At 36.2% G+C, this 22050-nt stretch overlaps 1 protein-coding gene across 1 annotated transcript; it reads right to left on the reverse strand.

The window, feature by feature from the left end:
• Positions 1–3542: 3542 nt before the first annotated feature.
• LOC110456141 lies at positions 3543–11211 on the reverse strand. The gene is made up of 9 exons (XM_021506710.1): positions 10859–11211; positions 8825–9110; positions 7822–8156; positions 7038–7160; positions 6490–6601; positions 5787–5884; positions 5377–5602; positions 4816–4914; positions 3543–4542 (listed from the first exon to the last, which is right to left on the reverse strand). Exons 1-9 carry the CDS (start codon positions 11099–11101, stop codon positions 3875–3877), a joined length of 2190 nt encoding a protein of 729 aa, XP_021362385.1. The 5' UTR covers positions 11102–11211; the 3' UTR covers positions 3543–3874.
• Between the last annotated feature and the right edge of the window lie 10839 nt (positions 11212–22050).

Genomic DNA, 22050 nt, shown 5'->3' on the forward strand with positions numbered 1-22050 from the left:
TTTCTCAACTCCCTGAGAAGCATACAGCTGGTGCTGCCATTTCGAAGCTCAGAGTTAACATTCAACCATTAGCACTGTCCAACCACGTATTCATTTACAGCTGAGTAGACTGGAACAAGCGGAGTGAAATATTGCTCAAAGATACAACATAGTTCCGTACCGTGACTTGAACCCGCAACCCTTCAGTCACGAGCCCGGCGTCTCACCACGGTAGGAGGCACGGTAGTATAGTGGTAGGACGCCGGGCTCGTGACCGAAGGGTTGCTGGTTCGTGCCACGGCACGGCAATGTGTTGTATCTTTTGGCAAGATACTTTACTCCGCAAGTTCCAGTCTACTCAGCTGTAAATGAGTACGTGGTTGTGCAGTGCTAGAATTGTTGAATGCTAGCTGTTAGCGCCGAAATGGCAGCCCCGACTGCATGCTCCCCAGGCAGTTGAAAAATGTATTGGCTTGTTACCATTATTGATCGAAACAAACTTATTTGGCGAGTTTTCGAAAACATCTATTTTCCATTGTCAACAATAGAGTGCAAATGGCCGGTGTCTCGACTCTATACCGCTAACAACAACTCATTAGCCATAATGTGACGAGTCAGTAAAGTAATTAACTGTAAGTATATTATAATAATAATAGTTCGTTCAAATACATCTCTAAAGCTGCAGGCAGTCAGGGGACGGGTACTATGTTATCCATTCTGCCTCTTAAATCTGGACCATAAAGACGACTAAACTGATGCAGTGAGTTGTTTTCAGTGGTAAAGGATCTAAACGTATGTCATGTGCACTCTTTACTTGACAAAGGAAACAGACGTTCTCGAAAGCTCGCAAAATAAGTTTCCAATTACTGTGCGAGTTCAAAACGAACTTAGCATATAACTCGTGTATAACTGCATTGTACTTATATTTTGCAAGAAGATCTAGATCACTGAATGTGACCACGAATGATGTATTTTTTCAAGTAATAAAGGAGCCCCTTCAAGTGCACTTCCTCGTTTTTCTTTTTAGTGACAATATTCCTCAATAGGGACAAAATGATGTTATTTTCAACATAATTAAATATGATGTGATCAAATGAACACAAACATCATATATTTGAAAGCAATATATATCAGCGCTTGTAAGTTCGTTTTGTTTTCGAAAACAAATTAAAAGTTTGATATTTTGATACAAAGTGACAAAATAACCATGACAACATTTGGGTTCCATTATATTTACACATTTAAAAATATCTTAATGTTTTCATCTTTTAGCAAATAACTAGTAACTGTGCTTTTTTGCCAACGTGCAACTCGGATGTTTTGTCTGCAAAATGCTGAGTCTCTAAAACAGTTTGACAGTTTTTAACAGAGTTTAGTATCAAAATAACAACAAAGGCACAACATACGTATGCATATTTCGCTCAATAGATTCAAAAAGACTGAAAAGGTTTATAAAACTGTGCGATTCACAACTATTTATAATGACAATACAGATTAGCAAGTTTAAGAAGATTGGACAAAACTGTGACCAAATCTCCAAACAGGAGTACGTAAGGTGTTAAAGGGGGCAAAATCCTTTTGATAAATAAATCTTCTAACATTATTTCCAAAAGTGAAACCACACAGTCATGCCATTATAACAAAGTGATATAAATACCAGGTTTCAAGGAGATTCGTCAAAAGATCAATGAGGTGAAATCACGATACAAAAATTGAATGATTTAAACGCCAAGGGGGATAATTTAAAAAAAAAATAATCGAATAGTTTACCTAGTTATGTCGAAACCTCGAAGTCTTAACACACATATACAACATTGGGACAACGGAAAAGCACTGGAATTGGAAAGCACCCAATTGATAGAAGAGAAATCTTGAATATCCCAACAAAATAGTTACTCTTCTGTTATCTAATCACATGTGACACCTGGTTGTATTGATTTATCCTGTTCATTACAGCACAGTCGTTCATCAAAATTCTGAAATGTCTTAAACCTGAATTTAAATTCTTAAAAATTGTATATTGCCACTAATTTTTACCAATACTCCAAGTAAATAATATTGTTTCAGCCTAATAAATTCTGTATATATGCTCTTACTTAACCTGTTTGTTTTTAATATTGAATTCTTAGAATCGTCAAAAAAGATAGGAATGCCAGAGAAGTGTATTAAATAAGATCTTACAAGAGTTTCTATTTTATGAGCGATTTGTAAAACGAAAATAGTTTCTTTTAATTTTAGCGAGTTTCTGTTGAGCTTACACTAACCATGCGGATGGGTTTCATCAAACAGGAACGAAACTAAAATCATTCCAACTACGTTAATCAGAACCTTTGCGAATACTGGCGGAAACATATTGCTCTTCCTTGTCATCTGGTATATTATTTTGTCGTCTTTTGTCGTGATTTTAATAGTTTTCACAATCACGTCACAGTACCATCGTGAATGTTATGGTCTTAAATCTATTGTCTACATTTTTAACTTGCCAATGAGTTACACCTTTTGAAATAATAGCGCCAAAATATTGATGTGTACAAGGTATGTGTTTATGTGCAGGTTGTGTATATGGATATTTACATGAGATGTGTATACGGATGTTGATACCGATGTTTAAAGTTACATGTACTATGCACAAGGTGTATAAAATTAAACATTAAACAATTATTAAACAATTCTTCTTTTTGACATGGATCGCTAGTGATCTACATATTTAACGAATTTGACAAAAGAATTCATCATGGCTGGTATTTTTGGGAAAAGTAAAGGTTTTTAAGGTTGATATTGTCCATCTTTTTGTTTTCCTGTCAGTTACTCAGTTCCTGTTGTCCTCTTTTCGTATGGCGTTCGCTTTTGTTATTTTGTTTGTTTAATAATTTGAATTTGTTTGTGTTCTATAAGCTAACAGCACAATGTATTAACAGAACACAATATCAAACCTGTACATAAAACAGACTGAACTTGCATAGTATGTCGAAAGAAAGTATTGATGTAAACCTTTCCTAATTTCAATTAACCCGGAAACTGAGAAACAAGCTTCCTGGACAAGTGTGTAATGCTCCAACAGGCGATACATTGCTAAATAACCACTGGATAATAGGTCGGGGCAAAAATGCACGGCTTTGAATGAAGTCTCTAGAGCGTTTGAAGTAATTATGTCCAAGAAACAGAGGAAAAAGTTTCTTGGACATATTTGTAATGACCTTAAGTAAATACTAAAAGAGAAAATACTTAATTATTGAATCAATATATGTTTCATAAACACGGAATATTATATTTAATATTGTTATACCGTATTAAGGTTCAAAGGAAATCGGATGGAAACTGCCTGTGTAGGAAGACAGTGTCAAAGGCGTAGCGGATTGATACTATACTATCACCATACTATAAGATTTACCGTCAAGAAAGCGCTAATAAACAATACGACGTTTTGGCCGTGTGAGTTTAATATTATACAAAGCTGTGGTGTGTAGAAAGGTCTCTTTGCTCAGTACTGGTTTCAATTTGTTGTCCGGTAAATTAGAAATAAAAATTATGTTTTCGTCATACAGTAAGAGGAAATAAAACAGTTAAGGTTGTACAATAGTTTATTACGAAGCTTTAACTGAATGCACATACATTAGCACTGTACATATGTATAATGCAATGTCATCTAGTTAATATGGAAATGAATACAACTGGAAATATCACATCCTTCATATAACTTTGTTACCGTCATCAGGCAGCGAAAATCACTTACATGCATTTGTCACAATGATAATGAGTTAACTGGAAAGCTTTTTCCGTCATAAATGTCACTGTGCTATATCATCGTTTGCCGATTAGAAACCAGTGCTACCAGAGTCAAGTAACTTAGTCTTTCTGTTCAACAGTGCATGGCTCAATGACACTGAATGTTGGTCTATTTTTTGCCTACTGGTACAACTGGGACGGGAACAGTGCTCATGATGAAAAGACCTCTTGGCACGCAGTTGAGGATATCCTGCCTCCAGATGAAGTAGGGTTTGCACACTTTCTCGAAGGCGTCTCCGTACTGGTCACAATGAATGTACCTCTGGGGATCGCTCGCATGAGGGTAGAAGAAGAGATCAGGAACGGATCCGCATGGCTTATTATTAGATCCAAACGAGCCCTTGGTGGGGTCAACAACAATCTCCCGGTAAAGACAGGTGAGCGTGGCCTGGTCCCAGAAGTGGTGGGGGTCGCAGAACTTTACCACAGCCACGTACGGAAGGTTATAGCATTCAATGTACGCCTGATCGTCGTTAGGATATGGAAAGAAAAACAGTCCATTGAGAATATTGTCTGGTGTGCATGGGTTACCGGTCTGGACTACAGCGTTCGTTGGTCGTGGGGTTACTGACGGCAAGGGGGTCATGGTGGTCCTTGGGAGGGTGAAGGTCATCGGCATACCTGGTACACACGTCTGCACCTGGAGGTCAAATACTTCCATAAACGGACATAATACTTCAAACACGTTGCCATGGCCATCGCAATACAGGAAGCGGTCATTCCTCAGAGGATGAGGGAAGATCTGGATACCAAAGCCCGAGCAGGGGTTGGGGATAGCTGTAAATGAAATCCATAGTCAGAATCAATGTCTACCATATATATTCCTATATTATATGATAATTTTTCACATATTATACTATACAGTATAACCCTGTCTGCATTATAAACACACCTAAAGATGTGCTTTTTCTACTATATATTCCACACCAAAGTCAATGTTATGATATATGTCATTTAAATGTATTTCATTTTATACCATTTACCGCAAAATACGACAAAAACAAAACCATACGTATTAATATCATAGTACCACGGTTGAGGTATACTTACAGTATGGTGGTGGGACAATCATGTACTGACTGCCGAAAAGAGTTTGTGCCGAGCAATTCACAATGATCCTGCCTGCTTCTATACACAACAGGTTGTTATCTACAAAACAAAGGATATGGACATCACATACAACATTATGAAAATAGTACAGTATGGTGATGATGATAGCATACAACATCATAAAAATGAAGGAGTATTGTGGTGATGAATATAATGTGATATGATCCTAAAATAATACATTAAATGATCCGAAGCCTACATCAATATATTGTTTAGGTCCATACACCATTCCAGTTACCATCACTTAACTCAATAACTATTTGACTTTTTGCTTCAATAACATATTTTAAAACATAAGGGTCCGTAATTAGAATGCTCTATAACAGATGTATGTACTGGTTCTCCTGAAAGCTTCATTTAGAAATCAATAAAACCGACCTATATTTCTTGAGAATTGGTCAATTATATAGGATTGGACAACGGTTAATTGTCAGGTATGTGATATGGATTTATATGGATTGGTCAGAATTGGTTTTAATCACTGCTTTGTCACACACTCACTTGGCCGGATGTTGTTTCCCTCCTCTACAGTGATGTTGAAGTTTCCGCTACATGTCTTCCTGGGGTAGGTGGACATGACGGCCAACGCGATAGATCGGTTACCCCGCACATAGAACGACTGACCAGCATTGATGTCAGCGATTTTGTAGAACTCATTCAGGACCGGACTTGGGTTTGCTGACGTCAGAGAACCAAATACTGAGACTGTACCGTCAGTGGGCGTGATCTACATTAAAATGTTCCAAAAGGAAATAGAGATATTGTATACATGTATAGCTGACATAAGGCGTTCCAATGTCGAGTCATACCCGTTATTATTCACTGTGATACTTCCACAAGTGTGCAAATGTATTAAAATTCTAAAAATAAGACTTGGTGTTGAATCGGAATCTCTTACACTGGGACCTTACCGTGACAGTGGTGCCAGCTGTGATGTTTGGTAGGATCTGCACATTGATGTCACTACCACAGTTGTACTGGTAGTTGTTAGGGGTGAGGATGGCGGCGGCTAGAATATAATGAGTATACGTTGTAGTCTTACCTTATTCTATAACTAAGACTTTTAATCCCATTTCAGGTTTGCTATTTCTTACAAAACTTCCAATTTTTGAAAATACAATTTCTTCCATTCTTAGAATTTCCGAATGTATATTCTAAAATCTGCTGTGTAATTCAATATAATGTTTAATTTTGCTGTAAATGTAGTTGTTCCTGTTTCTCATCTGTAATATATCCATAAATATTTAATCAAATTTCTTTTAAATTCAATGCAAAACGTTTAATGCTATACAATATGATCCATCAAGATACTATTGATATATGGTTTATCAATTGTATCAATTTGTTACTAACTTTCAAGACCTACATTTTGCAACTTTGTATGAAACTCCATATATTATCTTAAAACCTCATTCACACTTTCATTATCATCATATCTAAATTTTGTTTGTAAACGTTTTGACAATTTTAATGGAACTATATCTTAACTTTAGCATTATTCAGACTTTCAATTATAATTTGCCTCTTCGTATGAAACATGTTCACACTTTCCAACCTCCACATCTGACCTTCTCATGAAACATTTTTTAACTTTCCAGGTCACCACTATCTTACCTTTGCATGAAACACTCTGGATCTCAGTTTTCAGATCGTCCAGGTCAGCGTAGCTGTTAAGGATCTGTGAGTGGGTACAACTAGGAGTACTGGCAATCCCATCTAACTCGATCTGCAAGTATATCGAATGTATGTTTCTAATTGAGGTAAAATAAAACCATTAAATCCGCATGACTGAATGGAAAGGAATGGTAACAATACCTTTGGCGTTAAAAGGACATAAATTAGTTATTCACAATATCACGCTGCTGTAAGAGCCAAGAAATATGAAGGAGAAATACTGCCTTACTGGCAGGCTAGCTTATTCGGGGAAGCTGTATAACCCTGGGCTGGTACGCGCTCACATGTTCAGCAACGTATAATGTGGCCAGTGGCTGGATCAACGCTCGACTACTGACCAACTGACCACTGACAAATTAAACCAGACCAACCAAACCGTTACATTTGGCGATAAATGAATAGAACATGAGCTAGATTGTTGTTCTTGGAAAAGTTTTGTTGCTGTACATAATACCTCCGAACAAGTAGAACGATTCAGGGTGACTTACCTTATTGGCACTTTGTGTGACTCCAAGTGTAAAAATTGTGATTCCATTCATTCTCGCATTTAAGGCAGCAATCTGTGTGTTTTTCGTGTTCTCTGACCGACCATCAGTGATCAAAATCATCACCTGCATTAACATAATTAAGCTAATTATTGGAATATTTTACTGATCAGTGAAATTAAGGGGACAAATTATACCCATCCCAAGTCCGACACGTTTTTTTATAAGAAACTGCATTTATCAAAGAGCTTATCAGAACGGATGACAGATACCATACTCGTTTGTCCTCAAACCTACGGCGTATGCAGTTAGATAACTATCAACAAGTGTACACCGCATATCACGCTTTCCGTCAGAGCAACACAAAATTCTAAAAGATGAAGATGTATAGGGTATATGGGCAAGTTGTATGTTGCCATCATGATCTCCTCACGAAGTCATAAAAAACGGAACTTTAAAGCATTGCCATAAAGTGTGAATAATAACATATAACATCACACTTTTCAACGGAGAGAAAATCAGAAAATCAGAAAAGGAAACAGAATTCATTGTTTTGGAATAAAAAAAAATCATTTCCTGTTGTATGCTAGAGAAAGCTTAACTCTAAGTGAGATATTATTTAATGTATAACTCGACGCCTGCTTTAAGCCAATGGAGATTCGTGAATGTCTTACACGGCGCTTGAATCATGCCTCGTGTTAGAAAATCTTGAATATCAACCCTTGGGTTAACTTTTTCCGTTTTAACCTTTAGGAGAACATAATATTAATCTGACAATGTGTCTTACCTTAGCTGCACCATTCCGTGCTCCATTGACGGTAGAGAAGACCTCACTGACGGTCTTGTCTATAGCGGCAGCAGTATTAGTTCCACCTGGACTGTACAGAATACCGTCCACTGCCTTCTGCACTGCCGCCTTAGTGGAGTAAGCATTCAACAGGAAAGAGGCCGAGACAGCAGTGCTGAATTCTACTACCCCCACACGAACAGACTGTGTCCCAATGTTGAACTGGCCAACCACATCTTTTACAAATTTCTTGGTGATTTCAAAATCTTCAGGAGAAAGACTTGCCGAGCTGTCGAGAACAAATACCAAGTCTATCGCATTGGAGCTGCGACATCCTGTCAACAGAAACAACAATTCACAATTTTCTGTCTACAATTTTTTTTTAATCAGTTCGACATCCTCTGAACATACGTGAACCTTTCGCTTTTTCCTTTTTTACCATTTGGTCCTTTTTTCTATCGCGAAGGGTTGCTTAAATAAATAGCACCCAATTACCAGTCATTACGAGTACTTTAAGTACTTTTATACTCTTTTGTTGTCTAACCCGAGGGTCTGTCAATGATAAGACAACAAAACACATTGTCATTGTAGGGAATTTTTTTTCCCATCCAATTCTTTAATTTCAGTCACAACTCCATCGAGTCTTCTGAAACATTTCCTTAACATATATTTGAAAATACTGATTCATGGCATTAAATAATTTTCTTAATTATGACGTCACAAAAAATAACCCGTTAAAAACTCTTGCACTCCTGAAATGTTATATACAGAATTTGTACACTTAGTGACGTCTCTGTGACATGGAATTGTCTTGACTTACACACATTTAAAATAAGTTTCATGTAACGGATAAATAATAAGATAATGACTTTTAGTAAATATGATGTAGTAAATATATCGCCAAAGCACATAAAATGCAATTTGTCAATTTGATAATTATGCGTCATTAATATTGCCAATCGTTACATTTGTCTGGTTTGGCCATTGAGGCCTATTTGCTCACCTCCCTGTAGCTCATTGACTGCCTTGTAATATTTGTTGGCGTCTAGATAGGTATGCCTCGTGTTGTTTATCCAGAAGGTACTCTGCTGCTCCACAGAGCTTGGTACGGAACCCAAACCGGCCATGAGGAGGGTATACAGACCCGCGGCCACCCCGGAGTACAGAGGTTTGCGCAAATCCTCCCATCTGGTGTTGGACCAATCGATGGTTAGGGTATTCCTCAGAAGAGCTCGGGCATTGGCCAAAAGTGGAGTGGTCAACGTCTGGAGGAACTGGTCCTCATCAATCTTCATCGAAAATATAAATCAATTAAGGTCGTTGTTTTAAACTTTGAAGACATTTTCGAGTCACATGACAGGAGCATTTACTCATGCACGTTATTATTTTATGTTTTTGGGGATATAATTTCAAGCTAATTCGTGTTGTGGCAGCTATGTCACAATTGAATAGAGGGGGGAGGTAATAATATAAATGTCTACTTTATTTTCTGAATAGCCAATTATGATATGACTTTATTTAAGAAATTGTCAAACAGAGGCTAATTGTCAGTAAAGTGCACTGAAGCAGAAGAAAGGTAAAATGTAGGACTATGGTCACCGACGATTTGCTTCCCTTTCCATACAGAAATAATGTGACACCAAGGACGCTATAAGATATGACAGAATTATATCACACTATTTGCGATATCAGAGCTTTTCCTACCATGGAACAATGTTTGATACCCAGAACCATTAGAACAGGGGTGATCATTGTAATCTTTAACATACCAATGTACTGAAAAACAATGTACCAAAATTACATAAGGATCGAACGGGATTTTTTTCAATATCATGCTGGTATATTAAACATCGTATGACCTTAACATAATATAACCCTACCAAATTCAGTTGGCATTCATATAGGCTATGAATGCCGCCATGGACCGATTGTTGACGTCATAATTGTTAAGTCGGATACCACTGACCGTCCCCGGGTGATGGCTGTTTTATTCATTGAACAAACATACACGAGAATACATCGTTTGAACTAAACGCTGAATATTAATAAGTGTGATTGAACATATTCCAAAAAAGAAAAATATAAGTAATGAACTGCTTTCAGTTGGCATTCATAGACAATATGAATTCCAACTGGACAAAGGCAGATTCAATGAAGCGCGCTGGTGCTTAATGTTGGATTTGCCTTTGTCCAGTTGGAATTCATAATGTTTATGAATGCCAATTGAAAGCAATTCAATGCGTAAATGAACATTGTAAAAATACCGTTCAATTCTTATACTAACATTCTAATGTTTTAGATAATATTGACTATGTCGTCGGTGCAAACGAGATTTCTGGAATAGCCTTACGTCACCAAAATGTTACTCCTTACCGCGGTCGCATGTAATTCGGGGCAGGAGGAGAAGCTTCGAAATGAGGCTGATAAAATTGCGTTCATAGCTCTATGATCTCTATGGTAATGCTTAGAGAGAAACTTGCAGTGAAAATGTGATTATATAGAAATAAATACAACTATTTCTAAGATTATAATGTCTTTGTCTAGCTTAATCCTTCAATAGTCTGTGCTGTCTTTATAATCAAGTGCCTAAACGTGAGAATCACTATACAAAATGAAATCTATGGTCAACGTAATGAAAGGAGGGGAGGGTGAATGCAATTACTGCCAATTCATAATAGTCATAAATTTCTCCCATTAGTATCACAAAGGATCGTTCTGAATAACTCGACATGACAAACGTAATGAAGAATATAATATGGTTAACGCAGATATTGCTGAAATCAACGGTTCTAAGGGGCAAAATGTCACTATAACAAATATTATTCCTGTTTGAGGTAACCTAAATTAAACAGTTCTGAAGATAATCGACAGCCTGTTTTAAACTAACCTAAGATATACATATGTTGCATACTGTAGTCCCATTAAGACTTGTACGATATGATCTATCTTATTAATATTAAAAAAATATTTTAGTACGATTTAATAGATTGGCACTTTGACACTGGACATAACTATTATACAGAGAACACCGACTCACCTGCCAGATTCCACCATTATAGCCTGCTCTGTATGTGTCGTTAGCTGTGCCGTCCTTGGATTCGACGTAGGCCAACCTGCGGAGGTACAGTCTGTCGCTAGGGAATATGCAGGACTCATGGATGAGGTTGATGACGGCCTCCACCACAGCGGAGCCGCTGGCTCCAGGAGTCCTAGTTTGGTCCTGTATCTGGGCACTACATACGTACAACAGGCCCAAAAACAAAAGTGTTCTTGAAATCATTGTGATTTATCTTTTGAATCCAAAAATAAAATATTACAAAATTAACTTGTCAAAATTATCCGTCTCCTACAGTTCGGGAGCGGTGTTCCCAGGTATCCACGCTCTCGAGTTCCTATGTGAGAGACGGAGCTTAAACACAGGACTTTCCCGTTATATACCCACAATTCTGACAAGTCAGGACATTAACTTTCAGCACATCAAATCCATTGTAATGTATCTTAAGTGTATTCTGTCAATCAGAAAAGATTTTTATCTCGTTACGCCTCTATCATATACAAACAACATCCACCTACACCACTGGATTATTTCCCTACGATAGCTTATGCAAATCAGAAAGAGACTTCGGCTACACCACAGTGCGGGAAATATTTCGATAGCGTTACTTATGATGACTATTTGCTCTTAGATAGACCATAAGCCGGTATCCACGAAGACCGAGCACGCAGAGCCGAACGCCCGTCAAAGGGTGGCGTCACTCCCAGACCCATCGTTTGGTGTGTGCTGACTTTGGCGTGGTCCGTCACATTAACTCCTACCTTAAAACGTTACCATTTCGTTATCTTAATGGACATTAAAACTTTTAGATTTGTAATTAAAATCAGTCATGAACCTTTATTGCTGGCTTTTTCGTTCGTGCGCCATCACCTTTTTTTTAGTTTCCTTGTTTTTTTTTATAATTAAACGAGGTATGCTATTTTCGTTTTACCTGGCAGTAATTACGCATTGGTAGAAATAAGTGTTAATTACAGGATATATGTTTTTACATTTAAGTGGGTTTTTTTCTATATGCTTTATGCATTAATATTCGTCTCCGTCTGTATTTTATAACGGTCTCGGTAGGTTACAATTACATGGCATTTGTACTGTGATGCTGATTTGTAAGTACTCACGGCGAACTGAATTGCTAGCTATGTCGACTAGTTTTGCAATTGCTACGATATAAAGCAACCATAATCCAATTTCGTCCGCTGTGCTGACTGTCATACAAAATATATTGTTAGCGACACAAAATGTGGTAAGCATGTAAATTATGTATCATAAGTGTCTACAGTACAATACTGAAACATTCCTAAAATAAATTTTGGAAAATATTATGCATGTATTATATATACGTCTTACTTCGTATTTCTTGTGATTATTTTACTCCACAATGTGAGTTACTCAGCTGACAGACTATCATTCACCGCGGTTTGAAGTAATGGTCTAGCTAAGATCTGTTCGGACACGGTTAACGTGAAATATAAATTTTAGAAATCGAGTATCTGTAAGAAATGGGTACGTTATAGAGAATTATATCAGCACATTCCCACTTCCAATATTTCTACATATGTCAGGTCCGCTTTAGACATATATTTGCATCCTTTTGACCTTTTGACCTTTAGTAACACTGATGAGTCCTTAATGGACAAATGGGACAATAAATTTATTTGTAATTTAAAGATGTTTCATTAACAAAATTAATAAATAATAATAGGTGTTCCCTGTGAGATTGAAACAATTCGGTCATGTAAGCACCGTTAATCTTGAATGTCATCTGGTTACCGAATAGTTTGACAATGAAAACGATGCAAAACGACATCAATGAAAATGCTTCTGATTAATAGCCGGACCTGTCGAGTCTGACGTCACCTTTTTGTTCAGATCTTTTCTCTCACACAAGCACCCGTAGTTAATAGTGTTGATCACGTCAAAACAGCGTAGATAGGCTGGTTGTGTAGTACAGAAATAAAGGTAGCATGATAAAGGCATCCCTTATACGTCAGACAGAACTAAGAAAAACAAAATGCACTCGGTTTCTTCCACAAAAAGATGATAAAAAACGTTTGAAACACTGTTTTGTAAATATTATTCTTAAAAATCAGCTCCGTCAAACAGCATAGACTAACACTGTCACCAGAGCAATTAAGACTATATCTTAACAACGTAATCATGTACAAACAATGTAAACCTTCCTTAATCCAATCGTACCTTTAAAGGCTAACAGTGTTTTACCAACTTAATTTTTTCTCTCTTTTTTGTAATTTATTTTATTTTGCCAAATTGATGTTCGTCGTGGCCATTCTCGAAGTTTTTAAGTATTTTTTATTTTCTTAACAGATGGGTCTTGTTAACCAATAGCTTACGTAGCTACTGACGAGATATGCTGCGGAAAACCTTAACGTTTGATTTGACTTTATTTTCGTTCGGGCAGCATACGCTTACACATTATTTCGGCTAGGAAACACTTTCCCTATTTATTGGACAGCAAGACGCTTGACCGATATTTGGGATACCGAATGCCCTAATTACCCTTTAGTTTGAACAGGAAACATTTTCTCCTTATTTTGGAAAAGAAATGCTTCATCGTTATTGAAGACAAGAAACACTTGTTATTTATCTCGGACATGAAATATAAACTCTTTCTTCCAAACGTCTGTGTAAGTGTTACGATCGTCTTGGTTTTAGAAAACGCTACCCGTTATTTTGTAGACGAAATGCTTGCTTTTTACTTGGGCCAAATAACGCTTTCTTGTTATTGAGGGAAGGAAAAGCTTACCCGTTATTTTGCCGAGAACAGGGTTACAATTGATTTTGGACAAGACTGGAGTGTGTACCCATTATTTTGGAAAGGAAACGCTAACAATTTATTTAAGACAGGAAATGCTTACGTTAATTAGGGACAGGAGAAACGCTTGCCAATTATTCGTGACAGAAACCTCTTTTTCTGCGATAGATCCTGAAGGAAGCTGTATCTATAACGAAATTCATAACGTCGTTTGTGTCTCACTGAATTCTTTTATTGCCGTTATTGGTGATTTGTGTTCTGTATTTAATCGAAAATAGATATTTATGCAATCTAATTCATTGAAACCGATTTGTTTAAGGCAAGACAGGAACTTGAAAAAAAGTCCATACACATACTGGTGTTAGAATCAAGTTACCACAGAAGTCTGTTACTAGTTATCAACCATGTTAAACCATTCACCACTAAGTAACTTCAGCAGACCCACATATCTGCTTGGAATGTAATACAAGATAGACCGCACACCTTTATGCTACCCCAATGCCCAAAACACATATATTGTATAATAACAAACAAACAAAGAGGAATGTCAATATATCATTCATTGATCAAAGACTTAAAAACAAACAATAAACATAAAATGAAATGGTCTACTGAACATGACTTAACAGAAAATGATATATGGTGGAGAAAAATTAACGTAATCCCATTTAAATCAACGATTGAACGTAAACTACGATGGTTCCAATACAGAATAGTGCATAGAATCATAAGCACTAATAAATATCTGCATATGATTAAAATAAACGACTCTCCATTACGCACCTTTTGCAATAGACATACTGAAACATTAATCCATTTGTTTTGGGAATGCAGAATAGTAGAAAACTTTCGGGATGAACTATAATTATGGCTACAAATCAAAACCAATAAAATTATACAACTCCAGAATAATGATGTAATACTAGGCAAACTAATACATAAACAATAAATAAGATCTCTAAACATTATAATTATAATCGCTAAATTCCACATTTGTAAGCAAAAACTGAGAAAATGCATACCAAGCATTTTAGGTTTTAAAACAGAACTGGACAGGTATATAAAATATGAAGAAATCATAGCAAAAAAAAACATGGAATACGAAAAATTTGAAAAAAAACCGGTCCCAAATTCAATAATCAATGCCGCAGTTCTGCAGACCGAATAGAATTACCACATACAACATACCATGTGCACGTATACTGTGAAAATGTGAGAATGCGTGAGTGAACAAAAATACAGTTAACACCTTCCTAAGTCATTAATAAAAAATAAATAAAAATAAAAACAGTGTCCAGGAAAAATATAAGATGGGCAGTCAAGAGGAATTTTCATTGTATATTGTTCACAGATCTATATATTTATATACCAGATATATTAATTTTAACATGTACAATATACTGTCAAATGTATAATATGCAAAAGGTTGAATAAAAACATGTTAATTTGAAAAAAAAAAATCAGTAGACTCGAGCATGCATTGATCCGGATGAGTCCATTGTGGTCTACAGTGTTGAAAGGGTTAGGTAACGTTTGGGAAGTTTGGGAAAAGAGTTAGGGAAATTTGTATACAGCTATTGATGATAAGAAGTACTGTTGATACAGTAGTACTAGTTATCATGACTAGGGCATGTCACACGAACCCTGGTATGAACGTTGACTCCCACAAATATTAGGATTAAAGGCCATTTATTAATTTAAGGTAAGTGTGTGTGTGGCCACCAAACAGGCCGCTATCGCGATAACTAGGCAAACACGGTCCTTGTGGTATATAGGTCTAGTATAACATCGATTACTATCAGCATTACGTCTAATGAGGTATCAAACACGGCGAATATATGTTAGTTGGCCCGTAAATTTATAAAATATCTTCATTTTTTTTATTTATTTTTTTTATTTTCAAAAGAGTTTTTTCAATACAATGACAATAATAATGGATCAGTAATTCATTCAGATCATGTAATAACCTATTTGTCACCAATCTTCTTTCATATCACCACTTATACCATACAAATTATACAAAAAGAAATTTGTATCACTAAAGACTGCATATGGATAGGTATTATTTCATTTAATATCACACTGTGTTGCTATGAGGAAGAAGGAAAGATAAAAGGCAAGAAAACGAAGCTGGTAAGAAAACAAAAACAAAAGAGAAAGAAGAAAAGAAAAGATAAAGACAGATATCAGAACAAGCATGTCACTATCTTCATTATATATCTTAGAGGGAAATATAAAACAGATTGTCCATGGATAAAAAGTTAGCAAACAAACAAATTATCCTGAATCAGCTCTTATATAGCTTATGACACCACAGTTACGCATTTTTCGTTTAGAACATTTCAATAGAATACATATAGTACTTATTATCACTCATCATTGTTTTTAACCTGTAGCATATCTTCTTGTCTATCAAAAAATAAAAAATAAAAATGTATATCACAGGGACAACACACAACGACAAAATATGAACAAAAACATGCAACCGAAAGGTAATAAACAGGACCAACCTTGGGAAGAGATAACACAAAAGGCAAAATATAGTTCGCTCGAAAGTTTCTAAAGTATTTTCATTTTATATCTTATAGAGATATCTAAAACATCATTCATGGAGGAAAAGGCTGGTAGACAAACCAATTATCCTGAATCAACTCGTACATAATTATGACACCGGAGTGAAGCATTGTTCGTTTAGAACGAATCAATAGAATACAAAGTACTTATTATCGTTTTGAATGTTATTGCTTTTAACCTGTAGCACTTCTTCTTGTCTATCAAAAAAACGTTAAATAGAAAAATAATGTTTATCACAGGGACAACACACAACGACAAAATATGAACACAAAGATACAACCAAAAGGATATAAACTGGACCAACCTTGGGAAGAGATAACATTAAAGGCAAAATAAATCTTCGACAGTATTCAACCTCTAGCACTTGATTCAGGGAGGGCTAGCCAAAGCTGATCAATATGTTACTTTTAAGAAAGGGAAAATCATTATGCTTAACAACTGACATAAGTTTCAACAAGTGATTCATCTTCATTGTATACTGCCATTCAAAACACCAACCCTTATTACGTCTCAAAGATTGAATATCAGACTTTCTGTTTAAACCTAGCAAACGGAGGTACAACATTTTTGTTTTCAGTACGAACTTCACAGCATAAAAATTCACAAAACAATATACTGTCAACATGTCATGAAAGATTCTACAACTGCAATTCATAACACTCACTGTTTTGTACTGTAGACCATATGATATGGTATAAAAACTATCTGATAAAGGAGAAGATATACGCTATCCGTTTATCAGTATATCCTGTCATACCGGTTTAACCATGTAACAGTTGATTAAGGTTTGCCCAAGTACCGGGAATTTGGATTTTCTGTAAAGATGATTCCTATTCGGCAAGGTGTTTTTTTTATCTTTTCTAATTAACAAGATGTATCTTCAAATTATTACATTATCTTATCATAAATTGGTGTAGTGTAATCCATAGGAACACCAAGAAAGAATACAAAATTAAAAATGTAATATGTCTAACGCAATGTAAACATTCGTCCTGCACCATATTGCCATTTCGTGGTTTTAGGACTCGTTAGTGTAACTACGGTTTAAAGAATAACCCCTATCTTCAGTGTTTCGAAACACATGAAAAATAACAAAAGTAAGTGAAAGTGTCCCTTTAATTCCCTTTTCGTCAATTGGAATAAAACAAATGCTAGAAAACACCAGAGACGGAAACATGTGTTGTAAATGCATAATCTACTACGTGTACCGGCTGTCTACGTTATGATAGATCTTACATATTTCTTGTTAACTGTCTTTATGGGAATAACTTTAGTTAAATGCCTATGTTTGTTTGGTGACCTGATACTTTCCGTTATTTTGTTGTAAGATACGGCTGTATATATGATGTAGGAAACGCTCGTTCCCAGCACTAAGTGGTTTGCGTTTCCTCTGTTCTTGCTGTTCTGATTACGTGCTCAGGCATTTAAACTTTTTTTTACTTCAAGGCCCCTAATAAACAAATTATCCGAATTATATGTTATATCAATTAGAATTAATGTTTTATGTTATTTGTTTCACCAATGGTTGTGTTCTAAACTAAAATTCTCAGTTGACAGATATTTATAGTAGACAGAGCCGTGCACATTTTCTAGTACTGTGCATTGTTTGTTACTGGATTAGTTGTAGCTGTAACACAGATGTCCTCTCGCAGAATGTACAGATTGCAGGTTTGTTGATTTATTATTGTCAGGTTTGTGAATGTATAAGGAATTATGTCCTACTGTAATGTTCCTTTGACACATTTAACCGTTTATTCTATCACCATTTTATCTGCTATACCTTAAATACTTGATAAGATAATTAGCAGATTTGATCATTTTATGACGTCTATAAAAAAACTACCATGTTTGCAATGTAACGACACTTTTTAATGGTTAATAACCATGGATTATTGGACCATAGACCATGCGCGCGCGTGAATTTCCAACAACAGACATGCAACGCTCTTCCAAAAACCTCCCCCACAAATATACCGGTAAAGAAGCGAGTCGCGGACGGTTTGTTTCATTTGTCGTATGAGGATACCCACATTCCATTTTATAGGTATTTGAAGATTTCTTAACGGACAAACAAACACAAAATCTATTTGACCTCTAGGTCTACTTCAAACCTGTCAAGCGCTCATGGTCAGAATGGTCCGCTGAACTTACCGCTAAGGTGACTAGAAAAAGCGTCTGTAAATCTGTCAAATGCTGATTGTATGTGTTGACGAGCGATGTCGATAGATTGGGGGATTTATTCAATTGAAATAAACATCTCGCAATAAGCATGACGTCAGAGATTAAGTTGCTTATCGTCTGTCGACAGAGTGTTGACTTACAATAAAAAGGCTTCCCAAATATATTCAGGTTAAATTGAACTGCCATAAGGTCAGAAATGATAAAAACGTTCAGTTTTTGTGAAATGAAGACAAGTATAGGCATCACGTGGCAATTGTCAGAGCATGCGAAAGAACAGACTAATTTAAATAATTAGATTATATCTATTTCACCTTGCTTAACAAAGACGTATGGACATTGGGGTAGACACGAAAAAGGCATGAGCCCGGATAGCTGCGGGAACCGTAGCTTCTATGTCCAATTTTTTTTTTTTTTTTATTTTTTTTATTGTTATCGGACCATTCCGATAACAATAAAATAAAAATAAAAGGACATAGAAGCTACGGTTCCCGCAGCTAGAGCCCGTAGTACCCGGAGGAAACCCACGTTATAACGTAGGTCATCCGTACCTTTTCACGTCCGATCGGTTGTCGAACTCTGATGGTGTTTGTGAAAGGCGAGTGTGCTATTCAATGCGCCACCTGACCACCCATTTATTTCTTGTGTTATGACATGTATAAATGGGGCAAAATAAAGCGGTCGAACGTGAAACATATGTTGTCCAGTTATTATCTTTCATGGTTACTTATCGGAGAAGTTGTGGAATACCTACCCGGTGGCGCAGTTATCACCTATTTAAACACGAACTCAAACTAATCCTGATAAGATTTGTATGTGTTGAAAGCACTTCAGAACAGATGTATCTGGAAACAAATGTGTAGGATAAAGGGTAGGGTCGTATTGAGCAATAGCCTCGGACGTAACTATCATATCACGATGTGTGCGAAATATTCATATATATTGAAGTTTAAAAAGGGTATACCGTAACCTGTAAGTCAGTCATCTGGTTCTGTCACCTTCACTTTATCCACGTTCATATATAATTCCTTTTCCTTGGAAAAACATAGGCCGCCAAAAAAGCTTCTAGGACTCCTGGCTCATTAAAACTAGAGTCGTTTGAAATGTTTAGTACATTTTACATCTGAAATCTTGAACAAGGTCATTTATGTTTTGCTTAAAAAAGATAAATTAATTCCAAGCGAGATAATTTCCAAATATTGTGACCCTATGTCAATCGTTTTTCTTTTGACATTTATTACGCATTTTAACTCTTGTGATATTAAATGAAAGTCGTTCATTTTATTTAAACTTGTTTACCACTCGATTCTACAGGTCGAATATCATGTTGACGTCTTGGTTTGTGCTAACATCTCCTTTGATATCACATTTGACAACTGTTGTCTTGAAACTTAATAGGCAGGATTCGACAAAGACAAAAGGCCCTTGGGCCCAAGGGCCTTAGCGGTCACCTGAGTTATATCATGGGTACTGGTAGCTTTATTTTATTGTTTAGATATGATGTGGAAATCAGCATGTAAACTAAGTGAAATACAATACTTGTCATGTCATCAAAGGATAAGAATTTGAAAATATTGGTAAATATCCTCTTTGGGGCCCTGCCCTAGCCCCTGGGGATGGGGCAGGAATCCAATTTTACAATGTAATACCCTCATCCACCAAAGATGATTCTGACCAAGTTTGAATAATTTTCTGCTGAAAATGGATAAAATATACCCAAAAGTGTTATTTCACTATATAAACTATAGTAAACTTTACCCCCTCCCCAAGGGGAACGGATAGCTAGGGGGTCCTAAAATTAACAATTAAAATAAAGCCCCGGATGATCTTTCCATCCATGCAGAGAAAATGACTGTAGTACCTCTGAGTCTTGAGAAGAAGATTTTTAAAATATTGGTTAATTTTCCCTTCAGGGACCACCCTGGCCCCAGGGGTTGGGGTAGGAATCCCAATTTTAAAATTTAGTAACCTCATCTACCAAGGATGATTCTGACCAAGTTTGAAAAAATTCCATCGATTGGTTCTTGAGAAGAAGTTGGATATGTGAAAGGTTTACGCACGACGCACGGAAAGCTCAGGTGACCTAAAAACATATCCTGTCCATGCTGTCACATATATCAGGATGACCTTAAAGTATGTGTGTCACAATACGCCTAGAGTGTATCAGGATATATTGTGACAGCCCTACATTAAGGCCAGATATCGGTTAAGGACCCCTGTCCCACTGCACTGTTTTTTCCTATATACAGTAACCTCCTCTTGACTTCCGTTTGATATAAATGTAGCAAAGTTAGGCCATGACACTTCATTGACCAGGTAGCTCAAGTGGTTAGAGCGATAGTATAATAATCTAGTTCCCACCATGGTCCAGAACCGCTGATTGTTTCCCACTCAGAACAGGTATTGGATATATTTTGTTTGCTTCATCATTATCGCTTCTCGTGAAAGCCTGACAAGGTACAGTTTTCTTTTCAGAAATGATTTATCAAACATATTGTCATACCAGAAAAATCTCCAACACTAGGTTATAGATGTTAGCAGTGCTATGCATATCCTTAAGTCTGAATTTACAGTAATTCCCACAATTAGCCACCTCTGTGTTATGTAATGAAAACATACATTGCATGAATGACTTAGCAAGTATTATGAGAAATCCATAGTCCCAGCACCAATTCAAGGATGCAGCCTTTATGATATTTTTATTCAAATTTAAAAATAAAGAAGAAAATATTATTAACAGTCAAAGATACAGAAGTAAAAGAAGTTTGGTGAGCCCATGTGAAATAGTTAAATAGCAAAAGAGCAAGAACTCAGACAAACTTTGTATTAACAAGCCATTCGGATTGATATGTCTTGACTGTGCCCTGCTTTGACCATCAATGCACATGTCAAGTTTGGTTGGTGTAGCACTTATTGTTTCCGAGAAATTAACGTAAAAGTAAAAGCTTAATATTGATGGAGATGCTGACAAAGTCAATGGACCATGAAAAGTAGGCCTCATCCAGCATTTGATGCATGGGTTGAGATGTACTACCTAAAGTCTAGCACTTACACTTTCAGTCCTAACGTATTTTACTGGCAATAAGCCTCCTCTCGCAAATAAGCCCCCTCCCCACTTTGGTTAATGTCCTGCGGGGAACAGGGTGGGTGCCTGGCATTAAGCCCCCTGCCTTATGTTGTCTCCATCTCAAAAAAAATGTATGTCAATTTTTGTCTCTGACATAAGCAATATTATAACACATGATTATGGAATATGATTTAAACATAACAAAATATCTAGATGGCGTAACTTAAAAACAAAACATCGTTCTGTTGCTGAAAGAATACCATGCTTTCGTTTTTTAACCGGTTGTGTATTTTGCAGATTTCAATGTAAAACGAAACATGTTGCTTGTACCAAATCCATTATATCTATAGTCTGTATTGAAGTAGCAAATCATGAAAACACTTTAAAATACATATATGAGTTGTAACAGATAGGTAAAATCGTTTTTAAATTGATATTTGTTTTCATTTCAAATCTTTCTGTCAAGGTCATTTTGATCATATTGCCATTCAGAAATGTGTATCAACCAAAACAGTTGTCAAAAACATGGCTGCTGGATCAAATACATCATTTTTTGGAAGACTTTTATCCATAAAAACATGTCTC

The sequence above is a fragment of the Mizuhopecten yessoensis genome, unplaced genomic scaffold (genome assembly GCF_002113885.1).
Source record: "Mizuhopecten yessoensis strain PY_sf001 unplaced genomic scaffold, ASM211388v2 scaffold8537, whole genome shotgun sequence".
NCBI classification, from domain to species: Eukaryota; Metazoa; Mollusca; class Bivalvia; order Pectinida; family Pectinidae; genus Mizuhopecten; species Mizuhopecten yessoensis.